Source organism: Solea senegalensis, linkage group LG15 (genome assembly GCF_019176455.1).
Source record: "Solea senegalensis isolate Sse05_10M linkage group LG15, IFAPA_SoseM_1, whole genome shotgun sequence".
Lineage (NCBI taxonomy): Eukaryota > Metazoa > Chordata > Actinopteri > Pleuronectiformes > Soleidae > Solea > Solea senegalensis.
In genome coordinates, this window is record NC_058035.1 from 3308582 (window position 1) to 3328567 (window position 19986).

Below are 19986 nucleotides of genomic sequence, written 5' to 3' on the forward strand. Positions count from 1 at the left end.
AAAAAAACTGGGTATTTTTATTTAAAAAATAAAATCAAATAAAGAATAAAGATGCAACTGTGACTATCAAGGCTGTCTCATCGCATGCGATTCACCAGTCGACTCCAGTGCATGAGTATGAAAAGGTACTGGAACGATGCCAGATGAGATAATGATGCAGATGCAAAAAAGTAACGGTGGCAGCCGGGGTGGATGAATGCTGACATTTTCAGTTAGTATTCATTCCGGTGACAGTTCAATAAGAGTAGAAATAGGGTCGAGCAGGATAACAAGCCCAGTTTTACTGCCTCATTCATTTGACTCCTGCTGCATTCATCGCAGAAAAAAAGGCCTGAGATCCTGAAAGCCTGTTTTTGACCAGGGGCCATCCCCTCTGAGTGTGACATACAGGAAGTAAGACAGGCTTCTTCTTTCTTCCTCTTCTTCTGGAGAACCACTTCACTTTGTATCCTTTCTTGACATTTCCCCCCCCCGATTACTCGAGGTTTTAAAATATCTCAGAACAGGTGGCCACTCAAGTGCTTTAGATCAAAGTTCAGCTCAGAAAGTAAACTTTCATTTTTATGCTGCAGACGATAATCCACTTAAAGGAGCTGCATGTAAGAAATCTAATGTATGAAGTCATAAAGTGGCTGTCAGAGATTAAGAAAACATTGTCACACTGAAATACTGGCAACGGGACAGCCAGTATATTCACAATTTTTTACAAGTTTAACTTGTAGTCGTAAGTCTTTTACTGTTATAAACAAGTTAGACTTGACACTAATGTTCACCAGCATGTTTTTCTGCTTTTCCATTTTACAGTTATGGCTCTACTTGGCTTGATTTTTGCTTTTCCATTAGCGATTAAAAATTATTATGCTTTATTTGACACCTGCTCTGACGAGGTTCCAAGCGAGCTGAGCCGATACTGAAACGCAACGGCAACAGACTGCCGTGTATCCCGTAGTGTCGTCACTGAAAGAGCCGTGATCAACGTGACGTCCGACACAAGAATCAAAGCCGCCATTTCTTTTAAAAAAAAACAGGCAAAAGCCTTACAGTGAGCCACAGATGGAGCAGCAAGTACACCATCGTCTCGATGTGTCGTAGAGCCGGGTATAGCACGAGAACTGTAGCACGGAAAACACCTCCCTTCAAATTGGGAACATTCAGTTTACAAGGACAAACTAATTGGATTTCAAATCCAAGAGGTTGACAAAAAAAAATTAAAACAAATAAACAGCAAAGTAAGTAAAGTCTATTTTTATAGCACTTTTCACAGATATAAAATCTGATATAAAAAAGTGGAAAACATAGTCACAAAAACACAGATTCAAATCCCTTGTCTCTCTAAAAGTCTGGTTGAATAAAAGAGTTTTAGCGGCTTTTTAAATGAATCCACAAATTTTAGGCAACATGAGAACAGAGGCAAGCGCGTTCCACATGAAGCCACCAGAGGAACCACCCTCTGGTCCTAAAGTTAGTTTTGGGAACAACTAACAGCCTCTGCCATAAGACTAAAAGGCTCTGGTATACTTCCACACACAGTGGAGTCTAAGCTTGGTGGAGTATAAGCCCTGCTCACCAAGCAGAAAAACAACAGATCAAGTAATTACCAAAGGTGGTCATCAGAGCCTTGACCGGGTGACCCTCGAACTGACGGACACCCCGGACTCCCCTGCCCTGACGGGCCTTTCAGAGGGAGCTGTAGCATCGTTCTCTTCTTCTTTGGTAGGAATGCGTCCTATTCCCTGGTCAGGACCCTGACACACAAGTCTATACCAGGCCCTTTAGGGTCAGAAGTCAGAAGTCAGAAGACAGAAGAAGAGAATTATCAATCTTCCATATTCAAATAAAAACCACCAGGCTGAAGCTGTTTTTTTTGGTTTCTGTGACTCACATCTGTGAAGACGTAAAACATCAGATCGTCTTTTACGATTCCCAAATCAGATCTGTGTCACTTCAGTATCAAACATTTGCCTACATGTGCTGAGTGTTGTTTTCTTTGACCAGCAACCGCAGCACAATATGTGCCGAGTGATGATGTTATCAACCCACGCACCGTGGAAGTGTGGCAAAATCAAACAGTGGAGAAGATTGCCGTCTGTCCGAACAATGTGGTCGGTAATCTGACTTTAGCCACAGTGTAAACCATTACAAGATTGGTGAGGATTGGAATCTTTTTTTTTCTTCTTCCCACCTCTTTGTCCTCCTTCAGCATCTTATAACCAAACAGTGGTCTCTGCAAAGCAAAGCGAGACAAAGGCACGGTGATTCACCGACGATGGTCCACATCAATCTGACGCTAACACTTAGAGTCACTGTTCACGGCATGGATTTTTAACTCGGCTTCTTCAGATTTGCTGATTGGTCTCACAGCCCGTGGCAGGGAGGTGCTCCTTCTCCCCATCTATGTATCACTCTCTCATCAGCTCTGTGTGTCAACACTGAACCTCATTTACTGTTCACTTTTCCTTTTTAAGGGAATCAAGAAGAGGTGAATTGCTTCTCTGTGTCTCTGTTCTTTTGTCCCACTGTTTGTCCCTCGACGGGGACCAACACGTCCACCACATTTCCCTCTCATTTTTCTTTCTCTCGACAAGCCCACTGCGCTGTGACCTTCTTCGGCAGAGTGGAAACGTTGGTGTCCATAAATGTTTATTTTTGAGCTGTTCATGGACGTTGTCATGTTTGTGCTTTAGACCTTGTTCCACCTGGTGTAAAACATATTGCTCGTATCGACTGAACATCTGCCACCGTAGTTTTTCAGGAATTTCTGTCCCTAAAGGCTAATACTGTCAATCAATTTAATAACATGATTGCCTATAGTTTACTTGACTTAATTGTGCTTTTTTTTTTTTTATCTGCTCCAAATGTACCATCAAGGAATATTTTTCATGAGAGTGGACAAATATGCTTTATTTATGCAAAGATGTTCATTATTATTCAGAAGGAGACGTGTGCTGGTGCACTTGCACGTCTTCTGTCAGTCACAGTCGCACTCTGAAATAAAAGAATAATGTGGGAGGTACAAAACGGGGATTTAGGTTTGGCTGCAGCACTAACACCTTTCTTTTTCCCGTCCTCGTTAAGACTGCGGTGAAGGCAGAAGAAGAAGAAATCTCACACTGCTGGGTCGCAGAGAGTCACTGTCATTTTAGTTCAACAGAGGTCTCCAACCTGCGGCCCGTGGGCCACATGCAGCCCACCAAGCGCTTTCTTGCGACCTGTCATTTAGTTTTGAGTTATGATGAGGTATTTAAGTATGTTTTCTTTCCTTAAAATATCCAATATATCGTTCCAGATCAAGACAAATACTTTTATTTTGACATGCGGTGAAATACCGTCATAAATATTCACCCACCTTTACTGAAACAGTTAACATGGCCGGCCCACTTCTGATCATTAGAGTTTGACACCACGCTTTAGAATGTGTGTGTGTTAATCACATGATATTATCGCATTGCTTTTGACAAAGCTTATATAAATATATAACGCACCGTGGAGCAACAGGGCCACATGGTGGTGTACTGGTTAGCACTCTCGCCTTGCAGCAAGAAGACCCAGGTTCGAGCCCCGGTTGGAACAAGGGCCTTTCTGCATGGAGTTTGCATGTTCTCCCTGTGTGTGCGTGGGTTCTCTCTGGGTTCTCCGGCTTCCACAGTCCAAAAACATGTAATGTGGGGATTAGGTGAATTGGACACTCTAAATTGACCGTAGGAGTGAGTGTGAGAGTGTATGGTTGTTTGTCTCTATCTGTGTGTGGCCCTGCGATGGACTGGCGAACTGTCCAGGGTGTACCCCGCCTATCGCCCGATGTAGCTGAGATTGGCACGGCACCCCCCGCGACCCTCTGGTGGGGGATAAAGCGGTTAGATGATGACTGACTGACCATGGAGCAACATGGAAAACTGAGCAGCAGCACGTCGGACAGAAAACCGCGCCGCATTAAAGTCGAGCAGCAAAGATTGTCTTTGAAAATGAAACTGAAGGGTCGTCCTCAGCTGGACGCTTTGAACTACTTTGTTACTTGCTTTGCTTGTTACTTGTGTCTTTTTGTTAATGAGAACTCCAGGAGGTGGTGGTGGTGGAATGTATTGATTGCACTCTATCAAAGTGGAGCCAACGAGCGTCTCCACACTTAACTCTAACCCTGTTTTGAACGTCATTTCGACAAAGCAATGGCAATTTCCTTAAGCTGAGCCGCATGTTTGTCATTGTACCCATGAAAAAAACCTGGTAATGTGTGTGGACATGCTCGTATGAACCATTTCAGAGGAGATTTGGGAGAATGCAACGCCTCCTTCAGGCTCTGTCAAGCAAAACTATCAGACCTGAATGAGGGAGCATTTGTGAGTATACACCTGCAGTGCAGACAAAAAGCCCTTATTGTTGAATGAATGGTAGAATTCATTTCTCATAGTTGCACTTTACTAGCACCATGTTGCTGCTGCCTCTGTTTGTCTTCATGTTCAACAAATCACTTCCTGTGTGCAGCACGAGATTGTTGCCGGGCCACAAGATTTCTAAAAACAACAAGAATACTCAGAAACGCAGTCATGTGGCGCTAATAGACTTCATCAGCACTGTGTGAACTTATTATACATTAAAGGTTTTTTTTAAAGTAAATGGACACAAGTTACTACATATTACAGTTTTAATACTTCATTTGAGTACCTGTGTTTCATTTTGAAATGTTTAAAACAAAACATTTACTGCTATTTGCATGTTTCTTGGATGTTCTTTGCTGTTTTGTTGCAGATTGTGAACCTTTAGTCAGACTTCAGATGTCATGATTACGTGAAGATTTTAAGCACCGAGGCCTTAAAAATGTTGATTGTTCGATGACTTTGACACGGAACAGAATCCAGGGTTTAAAGAATGGCATTTAATAAAGTACGTGCACTGTATGTGTTGTTCTGAGCCAAAAAAACCAAACTATTTTGCTTGAATATGGATATTTACGTGTCATTATTTGTGTACATTTGAGAATCAGAATTAAGTTTATTGCCAAGTAAATCTTTCACGATACCTGGAATGATTCCGATATCAGTCCGTCATTTTACGCCTTTCAAACTGTGAGGCTACAAATATTCTTCTTTAATAAAGAAGAAATAAACAGTACACAACATGACCCAGCTCAAATACTGTTGCAGATTTTTATTGACATTTTTACAGTCTGTGCAGAGTTAAGCATGCAATGCAAAGTATAGGGTTTTTCAATTTAATCGATCTGTCCAATACCCGATCCAGTGATTTTGACCAATATCAGATCAATACCATCACTGAGTTTCGTATCGGCTCATCCGCAGTCGACGGTGCAAAAAACAAATGCAAAAACATGAGAAATGATGATGGAAATAAAGCTAAGACAGAGAAAATAAAGACCAGAGTGCCATAAAGACACTATACATATGAAATGTCAAAATCAGAATATAGGAGACAATGTGCACCCTGCAGTTGAAAGTAATACAACGTGTGAGAGTGGGTGTGCAGAGATGTACACGCAATGATGTGTGCATGCAACTTGTATCGGTTTGGTGTGAGAGACTGAGAAACTGAGACGAAAAATCACTTCTCACGTCGCAGTGGACAGTGTAGATTTTTTGATTAACAGCCGTAATCGAACTTGAGCCCCTCTTTCTCAGCCATTTCCCCTCGGCTGCCCAGAAAAAAGAGCCGCGCTGGATCTTGAGCTGTCTCAGACTTCAAAAGGGGGCGAGATTGGGAAAGAAGCGAGGAAGTGCAAGTGGAGACATATAGACAGAGAGGGTGGGGTGGAGTGGGGTGGGAAAGCACTTGAAAGGGAGATGGAAAGACCGCGAGGAGAGAAACAGGAAGACAAAAAGCCAAAATGTGTGTGTTTCTGTGTCTGTGAGTGTGTGTGTGTGTGTGTGTGTGGTGGGAGGAAAATGGTTGTTGGTGGTAAGCAATTGCCTGCCAATAGAAAAAAAAAAGAAAAGAAGTAAGGGGGGAGCATAGAACACATCACCTTTGGCCAAGTTCTCAAGTGCTCATTTAGAGAATCTTGCAAAAGTTGCTGAGCGTTTTAAAGAGAATCGACTTTCCCTTTCAGTCTGGGAGCAAAGCCTGAAGGAAGCCTACACTCAAAGTCCGAGTTACACAGAAAATGTGCACATGTGGGACAAAATCCATAACAAGGGAGACGTTGTTTTTTTCTTCCCTTTTTCTCCCTGACTTCACCATAAAATATAACACGACAGTAAACTGATACAAGCGTTTATGAGCGACGGAGGGGACAAGCTTTTCTTCTCTTTTTTTTTTAAATCAGTTCTCATTAAAATCACATACTGGGTCCATTTAATTTGTCATTTTATGACTTACTTCTATAAATCTGCCCCAAAACGTCACACTAATGCAAACAAGGGAACAAGGGAATTTGGAGGCACTCTTATTGTCATATTTTTTGGTTTTGTTTTTCTCTAATCGGATGTATTCCTGCATGTTGTTTGCCTTCAACTCACACTGGCACCCGCTCAAACAAGAACACCACTCAAATTTAAATCCATGCATGAATATATTACACCCACAGTATGATCTGACACCCTCGGCGGCATGAGTGACCATAAAGATTCCTTAAAGACAGGACGTAGATATGATGATAGCGTTTGTGTGAAAACAGAGGTCACTTTGTGGATTCGGAGACGAATTCGTTAACATAAAAGTTGCCTGAAAATAATAATAATAATAACGATAATAATAAAAACATTTATGTAGAAATTAAACAAGCTACATTCCTACTCTGCGGGAAGAGGCGCCAGATGAGAAGTTACTTTGTCTTCTCCATGCTGATTCTCTTAATTTTGCTCTTCCACATACTATACTGCAATTACGCACAAGTACGGCGTCACTGTCTGTGAAAAAGGGGTTCATTATCCAAGAGTACGGCTTCTCAAGTCTGAGCCGTTTCTCTCTTCTTCTCTCTTTCTAATTTTAAAACTAAGTTCATTCAGTCAGACGAACTGTTAGCACAGTTGTCTTTGGCGTAGACGGAGGACGGTTGCCTGGATTATGCAGACATATGGACTGTGAGGTTCACGCGAGATGATATGTTCATTTATGCAAGTGGAAATTGCATTCGGCATAAGACTGCTGGCGTTTTCCCTTTAGTAAACAAATCTGGTCTTTTTTTCCAAAGTGGGTCAAGGAATTTCAGTTTGATAGCAGATGGCGTTCGCTCTCCAGTGGCGGGGAACAAACGTGCTTGTTTGAAACCAACACAGCAGCTTCATGACTGCATTGTTATCGGCGTGTTCGTTTATAATTTGCCGGGTCAGGTTGTGATTTAAAAGAAGAGAGGAGCCATCATTTTATGGTTGTTTATAAACTTTCCTTCAGCGCCAGGTCTCATTTGACCAATTTAACAAATCTCCCAAAGCCTCAAAAATGTGTTTTGACTCAAAAAATAAACTCCACACTGAGCATTTTAACAAATTAAATGTCCACCTGTGGTGTTCTTGGTTAAATATGACCACCAGAGACAATAAATGGATAAGACTATAAGGTAACATGTGACGCTACAGTACAGTAACAATATGGTAATATAATACTGAAAGTAAAAACTTAATATTTCTATAGCAATTACTACATAACAGCTTGATAATAAGAATGGAAGGTGTGTGAGAGGGTATAAATATACATGTTTAATCCTAACACTGATGTAGTCTATAGTAATTCTCATGACTAAGGTACCACTTGCATATAATTAAGTAATGAACCATCCTATTTTCTCCTCATTACCACACTGTTACCATTATAATTACCAAGGTGGAAATTACATTAGAAATAATACGTTTTTTCCCCATAATTTTATATTCAATTGCAAATCATTACCATACAATTACCACATTGTCACTGTAATGTCATTTAAAGTGTTAAAGACTTTATTATGTGTATCCAAAAGATGGAAAAGATTAATCTAGACATACACAAGTAGTGTATGGTACACTGGTCATATTAGACTGAAGTACAGGGATCATGGCGTAAGGTTTTAATGGAAGAAAAAAACACACATTTATTCATTTCTCACCATAAACCTCACCCCATCTTTGTGTCTTCTCCAAGTGTTCGCCACGAGACAGGAAGCCAGCCCTGCAAAGATTGTCAGTCCATCATGTCGCCGACAGAGACAGACAGCCGCACAAGATATATGTCAATTTCGAGGATAAATGTCACCTGACTTGAATGTGGGAGTAGCGCTGAGGGAACATATGCAAACTCAGTCCTGCCGTATATAAGAAAAAAAATACATCCAGCCCTGTAAATCAGAAATGACGGCGTTCTCTGCATAGGTACAGCAACACTCCTTCTTACAGGATTGTTCTGTTCTTGTTGTGCTTATAGGTGATATAAAACAATGTGGGCGCTAATGTCATCGGTGGACTCTGGGAGTCCAGTGAGAGAGAAGTCAGATGAGGCAAAGAAACAGTAACGTGACTGTGCTTAAAAACCTGAAAATACACTTTTCCTTTTTCAATGAAGAACCCTGCATACTAGTAATTTAGGTTCTTTTAGTTTCTGTTTATTAGCAATTTGTTTTGCCAATTGCATCTTGAGGCTAAGTTAATAGCTTTAATTGGATTTTGTTCCCAATCATTTTTTTCCTACTGAAGGACGTGTAACAGATATGTGTGAGTGTAATTTAGGGAAGTGAAATTCAAAGACACTGAGGTTTGAATGCTTTGTTCTGTCTGTGGTTGACGTTACGATCACTCAGTAATGTTTACATGCACAGTTTAATCCAGCTAAGCCGTAGTCTGACTAAGACAGGCAATTGGATAACTTGAGTCAGAGTATACATGCGTAAAAGACAATGGGTTTATTGGCTGTGTACGTTTGACTCCGCCTCTGCAGGTGGCGCTGTATCTCTCTATGAGCTGACCATTGCGTCACAGAGAACAGCGAGATCGAAGGTGAGATGGATCGTGGCTTGGACCCGGGCAGGATATTTTGGTGCATGCGCAGAACACCAAGTCCGACTCTAGTCTGACTAAGTGTATACATGCAGGAGTAATCGGACTATGACTCCAAGTGCGTTAGTCTGAAAAGGACTCGTTGGACTAACATGTTTTCATGACATTAAGAAAACCAAATTACTGTCTTAGTCCGGCTAAAATCGGACTTCTAACGTGCAGGTAAACACACTAAGTGATTTGTTCCTTCACCTTTCTCCAATGTTCCTTAAACCCTCCCTTATTTCAGTACCCGTGTCCTAATGCCAGACCACATCTCAATCTCATTTGAGATTGAGTATGAGTCTGGAAAGGGTGTAATCAACTCCCACTTCCAAAGAGGCAATTGGATAGACCAACAACCAGTCGCTTAAAATGGAAGCAACAGTCGAATCGAGAGACAGCTCCTCTTCAGCGGCTGCCATGTCGGATGTTTACTAAATCTACCAATCACAGTTTGTGATTGGTTCCCCTTTTTTCTGGGACTCAGTAGTTGGCTGGATTCAACCAGGCTGTCATGTGACCCATGTATACCTTTTTAAACTACGCGATGGAACAATGTAGAGCACCATCTAGTGGTTAACATGTGTACCTGCAGTGAACATACGAAGGACGGAGACATAAAATGTGTTTCTAAACTAACATGGAGTGGTCGGGAGGTTGTAGATGTCGTGGATGAGTGTATACGTGTATAATAATGTTTTCCATCCGTCAAACTGCTCTTATATTGACACAAAACCATAAATAATCTCTGCAGTTATAGTTTATACCTTAGCGATATAGTGTACCACCTAATGGTTGACGTGTGCAACTGCAACGGACAAAGGAAGCTTTGCATTCGGGGTCTAGAAGAAGACGTGACACTGAGAGTTACTTAACGCTTGAGAATGTGATGGGGATGGTTTGGAGGAGAAGGTTGGTTAGGAAAGTGTGTTTGAATTGGAATGTGTCCCACTTGTTGGATGAACACCAACACGTGTGAATAAACCACTCAAATTTCAATGACCGGTGTCTCTCGCCAATCCTATTTGATCAGTGAGGAGGTGATCACGTGTTCTTGATGCAGTAAGATGAAAAAAAAGAAGAAGAAAAACATTATTTATGCGTTAGGAAAAGTGGAGAATCCGTCAGCTGTGAGACAGAACACTGGAGGAAGCTAAAAAAGCTGCTATCCCTCACAGTACTGTGTCACACATACCAATCATTTTAATTGGCCGGTGCCCCTGGCTGACACTAACCCACCTGTCTGCTCGCTGCAATTTGCACACTGCCCGTGATCATGTGAGTGGAATCTTCACAACAAACCACAGAAGCAGAGACATTAACTGGAAGTTAGCGAGCTGCTCGTATAGTGAGAGAAAAGTGCAGCTAAAATTCACACTTTCGCTCCAGACGTCATGTGCCAGTGTTTTGAGGGCCAAACTTTGACGAGAGGACTGACAGGTAGAGGTAGTGGATGCATCGGTCCCTGTTTTTCAAAGTGCAGCCTGTTATTGCGACAGCTCTGTCAGACTTACAGAGCCCAGCTTTAAATGTTTAGATTTTTTTTTTTTTTTTTAAAAGTGGTGTTAATAAAAATAAGCACTTCCTGGTAAGTTTTACTTTCTGCAAAATCACTTACTTTTCCTAAGCGCCGGCATTAAACCAAAAACTAATCCGGCTTAATTGCTAATACTGGATGTTTTATTGCAAGAGTGGGTATTGTACTGTAGAAAGAGACAATTAAATACCTTAAGGTAAGCAAGGTTTTATAAATATAGGCACAGGATTACTGTTTATATAAAGTCACTCTTCTTTTTTCCCCTTTTTTATTAATTTCCTTACAAAGCTGATTCACTATCACTTAATTTATATATTTTAAAGATACAGGCTGAACAATTCAATCAGCAAATCTCAAAGGCTGCATTTTAATTCTTCAGTTTCTGAAGAATTGTATTCAGATATTTGCCTGAACTATTATCTCCTTAATAAATAATGGATTATTACATTCATGTTCATGTTTACCAACAGAAAAAGTTTCAGATCATAGACCATGTTAAAAAAATGGGCAGAATTTTCTCTGTGAAGTTAATCAGGAAGTAGGAATTTGTTGAAAAAGGAAGTCTGTTGGACTAAATGGTTATTGCCTACTTTAATGTCAATAACCATTTTGAATGCAGTTTTAAAAGTTTATTGATGAATGGGTGCAGGAAGTGGAGGTGAAGCACAGGAGTTAACAAAGCAGAGGACAAGGAAATAACCAAGCACTAGAGAACTGAGATATCTTCAAGAGAGAGCCGTGGCCTTCACCACACAGAGGTCTGTAACAATCGGGCAATGAGAGGCTGGAGAACATGGGAAATAAGTAGAGGCTTGATGATTAGATTGTGAGCAGGTGTGCTCCTGTCGCAGGTGAACTGATTGCATGCTGAGGTGATTGCAGGAGAGAAAGGAGGAGACACAGGCGGAGCATGACATTAATGGTCTCAATCACTGCTTTCAGGTCTTCTTCAATCGTCAATTTTGTAAATGATGTTCCCATTTTGAGGAAAGCAGACAATAAATGATAACACATATGAGCGAACACCAGCCTAATTGACCAAATCATGATTCAGGTGGCTTCATAACCCGGAGCTGACATTCTCATGGGTGACGTTGCTACCATTTACCAGTTGGTTCTGATATAAGTGTCAGATAACCTGAGTGATTATTTATTTTGTTTTAATGAATAAGAAAAACCTCGCGTCGTCGTTGGTAACGAATGTGGTTGAACGATCGAAAACTATAACCGACCCAAATCGGGTGAGAAAATCCTCCAAAACAGACGTGTGAGGTCGAGTGTACGCTGCAGTGATGTCTTGACAGACTCATCCCTGTGTTCATCTTGTACAAGCAAAGGCTCGAGAACAAAGACATCAAATAGATAATAGTAATACAGCGATTCACGCGTGAGGAGAGTTGTATTTCCAGTGACAGGGCCAGTTTATTGCCGAGGCAAACGATCCTAAACTACCCCTCCCACTGTGATTTTAAAAGGCCTTTATTTCATCTCGGCAATGAAGGAGGTACAAAATAAGTGTTTTGCCATCTGCAGTAAAAGAAAGTTTCTCTTTTTAATGGCATGGGTATCGTCGAGTGGGGAGTGCACCTTGCTGTTCATCTCCTGCATGCGAGTGCGAGCTGTCTGGGTGATGGCCATTATGGTTCCTGCTACTGCCTGTGCGTCCGCTCCGCCGGGATCACTGAAGTGTTGGAACTAACAAGCTTGGGATGCAGACAGCGGATGCACAAATGGGATTTTGTCCTGAAAGCCTCCGAGTTTGCTCCCTGTGTTCAGTCGAAACAGGAGTGAGTGTGTGTGGTAGAGAGGTAGAGAGAGAGAGAGAGAGAGCGGTGCAGATTGCAGGGACTGTCGCCAGAATGCGATGATTACCTGAGATAATGCTGCTAATGATCTACACTGGGAGGGAGAGCACACCAAATTGAACGAGCTACAGTGATATGCACTGTTTTCCGTCTTGTCCTCCCTCTCATCTCTCTTCTTTTCTTATTCTCTTTCACTGTGTTTTTTTTCTTTTTTAGATTTATGCAGAATCACAAATGCCCTGCACACGGGGAGATCTGCAGGATTCCTTGTCACACTTTAAGCACATGTAGGACGTGGAGCACAGAGAGACGTTTCCTTCACATTTAGGAACAGAAGAGCTCTGTAACTGACCAAAGACTGCAGACAAGAAATTGACGTAGCCCTTTAGTCTGAAATGTGAAGCCAAGGAAACAGGACATAGAGTAACACATACTCACCAGGGACCGATTACATAAAATAGGTCGCAAATCAAATTGTAATTGCAATATCTGGTGGAAAAAAATTGCACTTGGATATTTTCCCCCGAAATTGCTCAGCCCTGATAAACATGCAAATTCAGAGATGGATTATTAGATTCAGATCATGGACCTCATTTAAAAAAGGGCAGCGTCGACCAATTTCTGTTGTGAATTAAATCAGGTAAGTAGCCACTAGGTGGTGACTCCACATGTTGCATTTGAAAATATTGAAGTCTGTGGGAAATATGCTTCTACATCTCACTTGATTTATAACTTCAGTAAACAGGAGTTAATGGTCTCAATTGCTAGTTTTAGCCCTTCTTCAATAGTTCAATAGAACAATATGTCAATTTTGTTCAAATGTAGAGTAAAATAGACGATAAAGCACTATGATACGATATGAGCCTGGTATCATCCAATATGAGTCTGATCGCAGGTGACATTTGAACGTCAACAAATGCGTTACTGGTGGTAAAATCGCAGCGTGGGAGTTCCTTTTGCAAGTGGAAGGCTACGTCCATATATATTATATATAGTAGGGATGGCACAGTACAACTTTTGTTGTGTTAATGTATCGATACCAATATCACGCACTTGAAAACGATATCAGTCCGATGCTGTCATTTTAGACACACATTTGTTCTCTTTCACACATTTTAAATATTCTTCTCCCATAGAGAGGAGGCCACACCATGACTCGGCTAAAGTTCTGCTGTTGATGTTTATTTACATTTTAACAGTCTGTGCACAGTGAAGCCGGATTTTCTGTATTTTATCTGATTTCACACTTTTATCTTTTTATGAAAGATAACACTAATATATAGTCAGTGGTTCTCAAAATGTTTATACCAAGTAACCTCCTGTTAAATAGTCGAGCGAATTCTCAGGAGCAGATTTATTCATTCCCAATAAGATCATTTGCTCCCTCATCATCCTCTTCGTCACATACACTGATATAGTGATATTAGATGAAGATGGAGCGAGTCAAAATCCCTCAGCTCCACTACCATCACATATATTCAGATTTTCCTCCAAGTGCCACCAGAGGAAGCGCGTGTACCACTGATGGCACACACACCACAGTTTGAGAAACACTCGGGGGGGTGGCTGTGTACCTGACAGACGCGTCGGCATGGAGACCCAAACACAGTGAAATGTGCTCGGTGCGCCGCGGGCTGAAGGTTAGCGCAGATTGAAAGACGTGTCATTGATGGAAGAGGCTTCTCTTCCCTCGTCGCTCTGTCACTGTACGTTTGGGAACAGCCCACTTCATTCCAGCAGCATGGGTAAACAGAGTGTGATCAGTCCAATTACCCCCTCATTGCAGAGGCGTTCTGGCAGGGATGGGGGCTGTAGAGACACAGAGAGAGACAGAGAGACTATCAGTGCGAGGCGAAGCAGCAACAGTAGCACCTGCTGCCCACAGACCTCACCTGTGAGAATCTCAATTTGTTTGAGCAGCCAAAAAAAAAGCTGTGACCATGAGGCGAAGCCTCTGACCACGCTATCACCACACTGGCTTTCCACGTGTGATTCAGAAGGTGCAGCAAAGTCAGCTCAGTGTCCTTCACCAAGTACAGTTCTGTGCTCGGTCCTCGCTGTGCGGCTTTCAAGGATGGTAAATTTTCCCTATTCCCCAAATACTCGGCGTTTTACAGCTCAGCAGATGCCTGATTTTGCAGCTCGCAGTTTATCCACAGCATAGTAACAAGCTGCAGCAGCAAATCTGACTCCTGGTGAGGTGTATGATGTGTTTTTTGCCTGTTTCGCACGAGTGTGCATCTCTTAGAGGTCGAATCGATACATATACATGTGATTCAGAGAAGAGAACACATTCTTTTAACAGTACACACTGTAGTTTTACACACACATTTTATTGTTATACAAGTTAATTCACTATATTTTCTCCACGCTGTTTCCATGCAGAATTGCATTACTGGTGACAATGTTGCACAGTTTCTTAAGTACATGATGACAAATATTCTGGAATATGATTGGATGCATTTTGATTACAGTTATTTCATAATCGCGCAGGGTATTCTGGGTACATTTATTTTTCATTTTAGGACAGAAATAACACTCTGTAGGTTCATGAGTCACTTTAGAACTAACTTCCCGTGACTGTGTTTACATTGTATCAAATTTGTATTGTATTCAAAGCCGCAGTGTGTAACTTTCGGCGTGTTCTTCTGTTGACGTTTTTCTACATGAGATTGTGAAAAGAAACATTGTTTTTTGATGCTGCGTGAAAGCAAAACTATCAGACCTGACTGAGGGAGCGTTTGTGTGTACACACAAGCACCACAGAGGCGGGTGGAGACAAGAATCTTAGTGTTTTTTACACATGGAATGTGACGGGAGCTGATAAATCACCACCGTGTAAACTCATTACATAGTTTTAATGTTGCAGAAATTTCTTTATCTTCAGCCAGATAATTTCAATTTAGTAATCCACAGTGAGATTCAGATTAAAAACAAAGGTGTTACGGTGTTACGAGTCTCAGGAGGGTTTTTTAACACAAGCGATGCTATGAGGAACTAACTAAGTGATGATATTAAATGGCGGGACATCGATTGGTTCACTACATATCAGTGTAATGTGTTGCTTTTTACTTAACAGCCAATTACCAGTTTGTGCTGGTTAATTTTCACACTCCGACTGTTTCAGATATTATGAACACAGCTGAGCGGGGAGCGAGACGGGGGACATTTGCAGCGAAACAATCTTCGCCTCCTCACATTTTCCCCATGACAAACGCTCAAGTCTATACTTACATTGTGTTGTGTTTCCGCCGTGTGCCTTTAACCTTGTGGATGCGAGTAATTGTTCCCTCCGTATTCTTACATCTTCCCTTAGATTACAAGGACAGAGCTAGTTAAATTTACCCGCGATCCAGAACATGTGTTGTCCTTGAAGACGATGGAAATCCTTCTGTTTATGGCCTCCCTTGAGATGTAAATATAATGTAATGTGTGTTTCTGCTTCTTATTGCCGGGGATAAATAAAATAAATATTCAGCTTCTCTTTTTTTTTTTTTTTTTTAAACAAAACAAAACAAGATTGGCACATGATTTATGCAACAACTGACTCAGAGCTCTGTCAGCAGGAAACAGAGATAGCCCTTCAGGAGTCATTCGGCTCCACTAATTGAAACTAATACCTTTTAAATAGTATATTGATTCAGAGGGGAAAGCAGAGTTTCATTTCACATGTGCACTGTAAAAAATACATGGAAAGTAAGACGTGAGAGAGTAAAATGGAGGGTGCTCGTCGCCGGCGTGACACCACCAGTCAGGAAGATGACAGCAAACATATCAAAAGATGACTTCAAAAGCGCCCCTTGTTTCCGGAGCTGTTGTGTCGCACACGGCCCGCGGCAAACGCTCTGTGTGGCCCAATTAATGAAAGACACATAGAAGCGAGGGAAATGCAGGTGAATCAGCTCCATGCATCCAAATGGTCCGCCGGGAACGAAGGTGCATCCGTGTCCGAGGTCCATCCAGGCCAACGTTCACTCCGTAACTCAACTCATACTAACAGCACGTCACAATGTACAGATGTTTTTAACTGATTTTAACTAAGCCTTCATTTGTTAAACACTTTGAATCTATTTACTGTCTCTTTATTTCTTACATGTGTGACGATGATGTTGCTGTTCTAAATGAAGGTTTAACCCTTCTGTGACATCCCTTCTTCATCGACAGGATTTGGCATGTATACTTTACTTTACCGTAACTCCTGTAGAGGATAAAGCGGTAGAAGATGGTCGCAAGTTCGATTCCACCTCCTGACTGATTGTACTCAATTCCATTGTAAATCGCTTTGGATAAAAGCGTCTGCTAAATGACATGTAATGTAATGTAAGATGGATGGATGGATCACGAGTACAGCTTTAATTGCACCCATACACTTGTCATGACGGTAGAACGTCAGGACTTCCGCAGAACGACCGTCCAGTCGCAGACAAAGATTCACCAGCTTCTCAGTACCGTAATTCCTAAACGGTTGAATAACTGCCAGATGTCGAGAGTGAGAGTTATCTTTGAAAAAGGGGCAGAAGAACTCGATCACTGAACCTTTTTATGACAATTCTAAAATCAAAATAAATCCACGCGGCCTGATTATCATGATGGTCATAAAAGGGTCGATAATATGAATGTTTTAAGAACATATACTGGAGAGAATATAAAGCATCAACAGAAACAATTCTACTAAAACAGCTGTGATGCAATGTAACAAGCACAAATACTTCTACTTAAGTGCAACATTCACGTATCTGTACTTGACTTTGTTATTTATATTTCTTTTTTTTAACACTTTTACTTCTAAAAGTACATTTTATATCAGAGAATACATTTTGATACTTAAGTACAGTAAATGTCATAATTTAAGACTTTTACTTAAGTAATAGTATCAAAAACTTCCACCCAAGTCATTTTCTGGTAAGATACTTGTACTTTTACTCAAGTATCCTTTTAAGGTCTATCTTAATTATAAGATAAAGTGAGAATGGTCAGCCTTCACAAGAAGTAAAGCCAATCTACTTGAGGAGATAACGGTTCCTTTCACACTTAAGTCATATTCTTCTTCTGTTTTAGTGTTTTACAGCAGTTGAAATGAAAATGGGTTTTATACGGCTTTGCCAAATCTGAGTTTTTGGTGCTGATATGTTTTTAACCCTTCATGTGATAAAAAATCGTATCACTCTGTTGCCCTGCAGGCTGTGTTTTATGTTTGCACTGCAGTGCACTTATTTCTTTAAAGGTACAATGTGTCAAATTTAACAGCATTTGTTGCTGAAGTCGAGGCTGTCGTGTCGGAGAAACTGTGGAGCCCCCGGTTAGCGTAGTGTGTCCACTGTGGGTCCAAAATGGCCGCCTGTGTCTAACCGATTCATCTCCTGATATAAACGGGAGATGAATCGGTTGAAAATCTAAATTAAACAGGTTAACAGTAAACTTTTGGATTGAAGCAAAACAAACAAAATCATGAAATAATAACCAGATGGTGTTGATTATTAGATTCATAGATGATAAATGACTCATCCATATTGCATTACTGCCTCCCTCTGGATTAAATAATCCCAGTCTTCCTTGTCTTCACTAGTGCTTATGAACGTGAACTGTCAAATAAATCTGATCTGTTTCTGGATCAGGTTTGAACCAGAAATGAGCAATGAGGGTGCTAAGGTGTCATTTTACTCCCCACACGGCGCGTGCACACGCTGACAGGTGAATCCGGTGTTGACTGATGCAAACAAACGACCGTTTCTCTTTTTCTGCCACAGTGTGAACACTAAATCTAAATCAATCAAGTGCTATAACTTTTGTTTCTGTTCACACGAACACTAAGACGATGCAGAACAAAATCTAAATTCATAATTTCAACATGATTTCGCGCTATATTTGGCAGCCATTTCCCGCTCCTCTTCTATACTGAACATCCTGAACAATGAGGTGGAACCGCTCCTGCAGTCACTCTCCGTCGGTGCGCTCGCCTGATGCGCAGCGCCTCCCCAACTGGTTCCTCACTTTGTCAAAGTCCTGTACGTGAGCAGGTCTGCTGAACGGCTCCCTCACCGCGCGTAAAAGATGAAGCCTTGAATTTCTTTTTACAGAAGTTGAAGCGCTGTGACACAAGACGGAGTGAACACAATGGGGCTCGGGTCATTTTGGAGTTTTCCTCTCTTGGCTTTCGTGTTTCTCTTTCGCCACAAGTTTGTGGCTCAGGCGGAAATAACTTCTCTGAGCGCAAACGACAGGTTCCATCACCTGCAGGTTTTGCCACTTGAAGAGCGTGAAACCGGAGCATCTGCAGAGGTCGGAGAATCACTGGAAGTCGACGTTCGCGCAAAAGTTTTAAACGGGCGTGAAACGGAACCAGACGGGGATTTGAATCCAAGGGATGACAAACAAATGGGAGTTGAGACGCGGAGCGGACTTGGAAGCGAGGCGCCGATCGGCATCGAAACAGCGCCAGGCGATTCCAGTCGTCTCAAAATACCTGATCAAAAGTATGCTTACACGTCTGAGGGCAAGCACGCGCGAGATACGGAGATTATTTCCCCAAGAAAGAAGGCAAAAAGGAGTGCGGTGGCGTCATACAGCGAGGATGTGGACAGGAGCATAAGCGGAAGAGAGAGATATGTGGAGGCTGTGCAAGGTGTTCCCAACTCCAGAGTCGAGTACCGGCGCAGCGGGGACGAAGCCAGAGGTTCTAACCCCAAACAGAGTGAGCCATACCTGGACACTTCTACTTTTGCTCTGTCGGGAGACTCCGCGCACAACCAGGCGATGGTGCACTGGTCTGGACACAACAGCAGCGTGAGTTTTCTTTTAGTGTTCGAAGCACAAACATACAATAACACATGTGGTTTTATAAACACGAAGCTCGTCATAATTATATTGAAATGGTTTTTGACAGAAATGCAGATTTTGGCACATTTTTACGCACAGCTGTTGCAGTGCGCACGAGAGGAACTCGGTGCCACAGATAAATCAACTGAACCTTTTGATATTAAAACAATACATTGTCTAGTTGTCTCATTCATGAAGAGGTTCCCTGTTGTTGTATATGCACATATTATTAGATCCATATGCGCAGAGCGCACCTGCCTCGTGGGAGATGACTGTGCACTTGACAGGATTCCATAAGAGTAGAAATATTTATTTCGACGAAACTTTAAATTAAAGCTTAATCCCCCAGGTAAATGAAGATGACGTAGAGCCACGAGAGTGTGCAGGCATTTTTATTTATTTTTTTGGCAACAATCACGACACATTAATTATGCATGAAATCCTGGAATGATGAAAGTCCATCACCAAGGTGCACAGCTACATTTAAAAGGGGGGGGTTCGTGTCCAACCTGGTCTTTAATGTGACGCTGATGAGACACAGTCCGACCTTTTGGGCAAACGAGCCATGCCTTTTGTCGTTTGACATTTGGAAGTCATCTAACAAGCCCGAATGAAAACAGCATCGCAACATGTTAGGGTTTTTTTGTTGTTTTTCTTTTTAAATGGTGCCACGCTTTTGCACTTCAAAACAAGTTAATGGAGACGTGCAAATGAGAGAAAAGACTTTGCAGCAGACATCCAGGCCCCCACACGCACACTCACCACACAACCCAGTCCCCCTTGTTCTCTTATTTTACATCCATGATGAAGTGTCTGCAAGCACCAGCATTTATAAAAACCAAGAACAAAACAAAAGAGTAACTCAAGGTAT

The 19986-nt window shown here is 41.7% G+C and overlaps 1 protein-coding gene across 1 annotated transcript in view; it reads left to right on the forward strand.

The window, feature by feature from the left end:
* Positions 1 to 18291: 18291 nt before the first annotated feature.
* Positions 18292 to 19986, forward strand: part of sorcs3b (sortilin related VPS10 domain containing receptor 3b) — a 60495-nt gene continuing 58800 nt past the window's right edge. Inside the window, exon 1 of the mRNA XM_044046254.1 lies at positions 18292 to 19082. Within this exon, the coding sequence (XP_043902189.1) occupies positions 18414 to 19082 (669 nt within the window). The 5' untranslated portion in view covers positions 18292 to 18413. The remainder of the gene's footprint in view (positions 19083 to 19986) is intronic.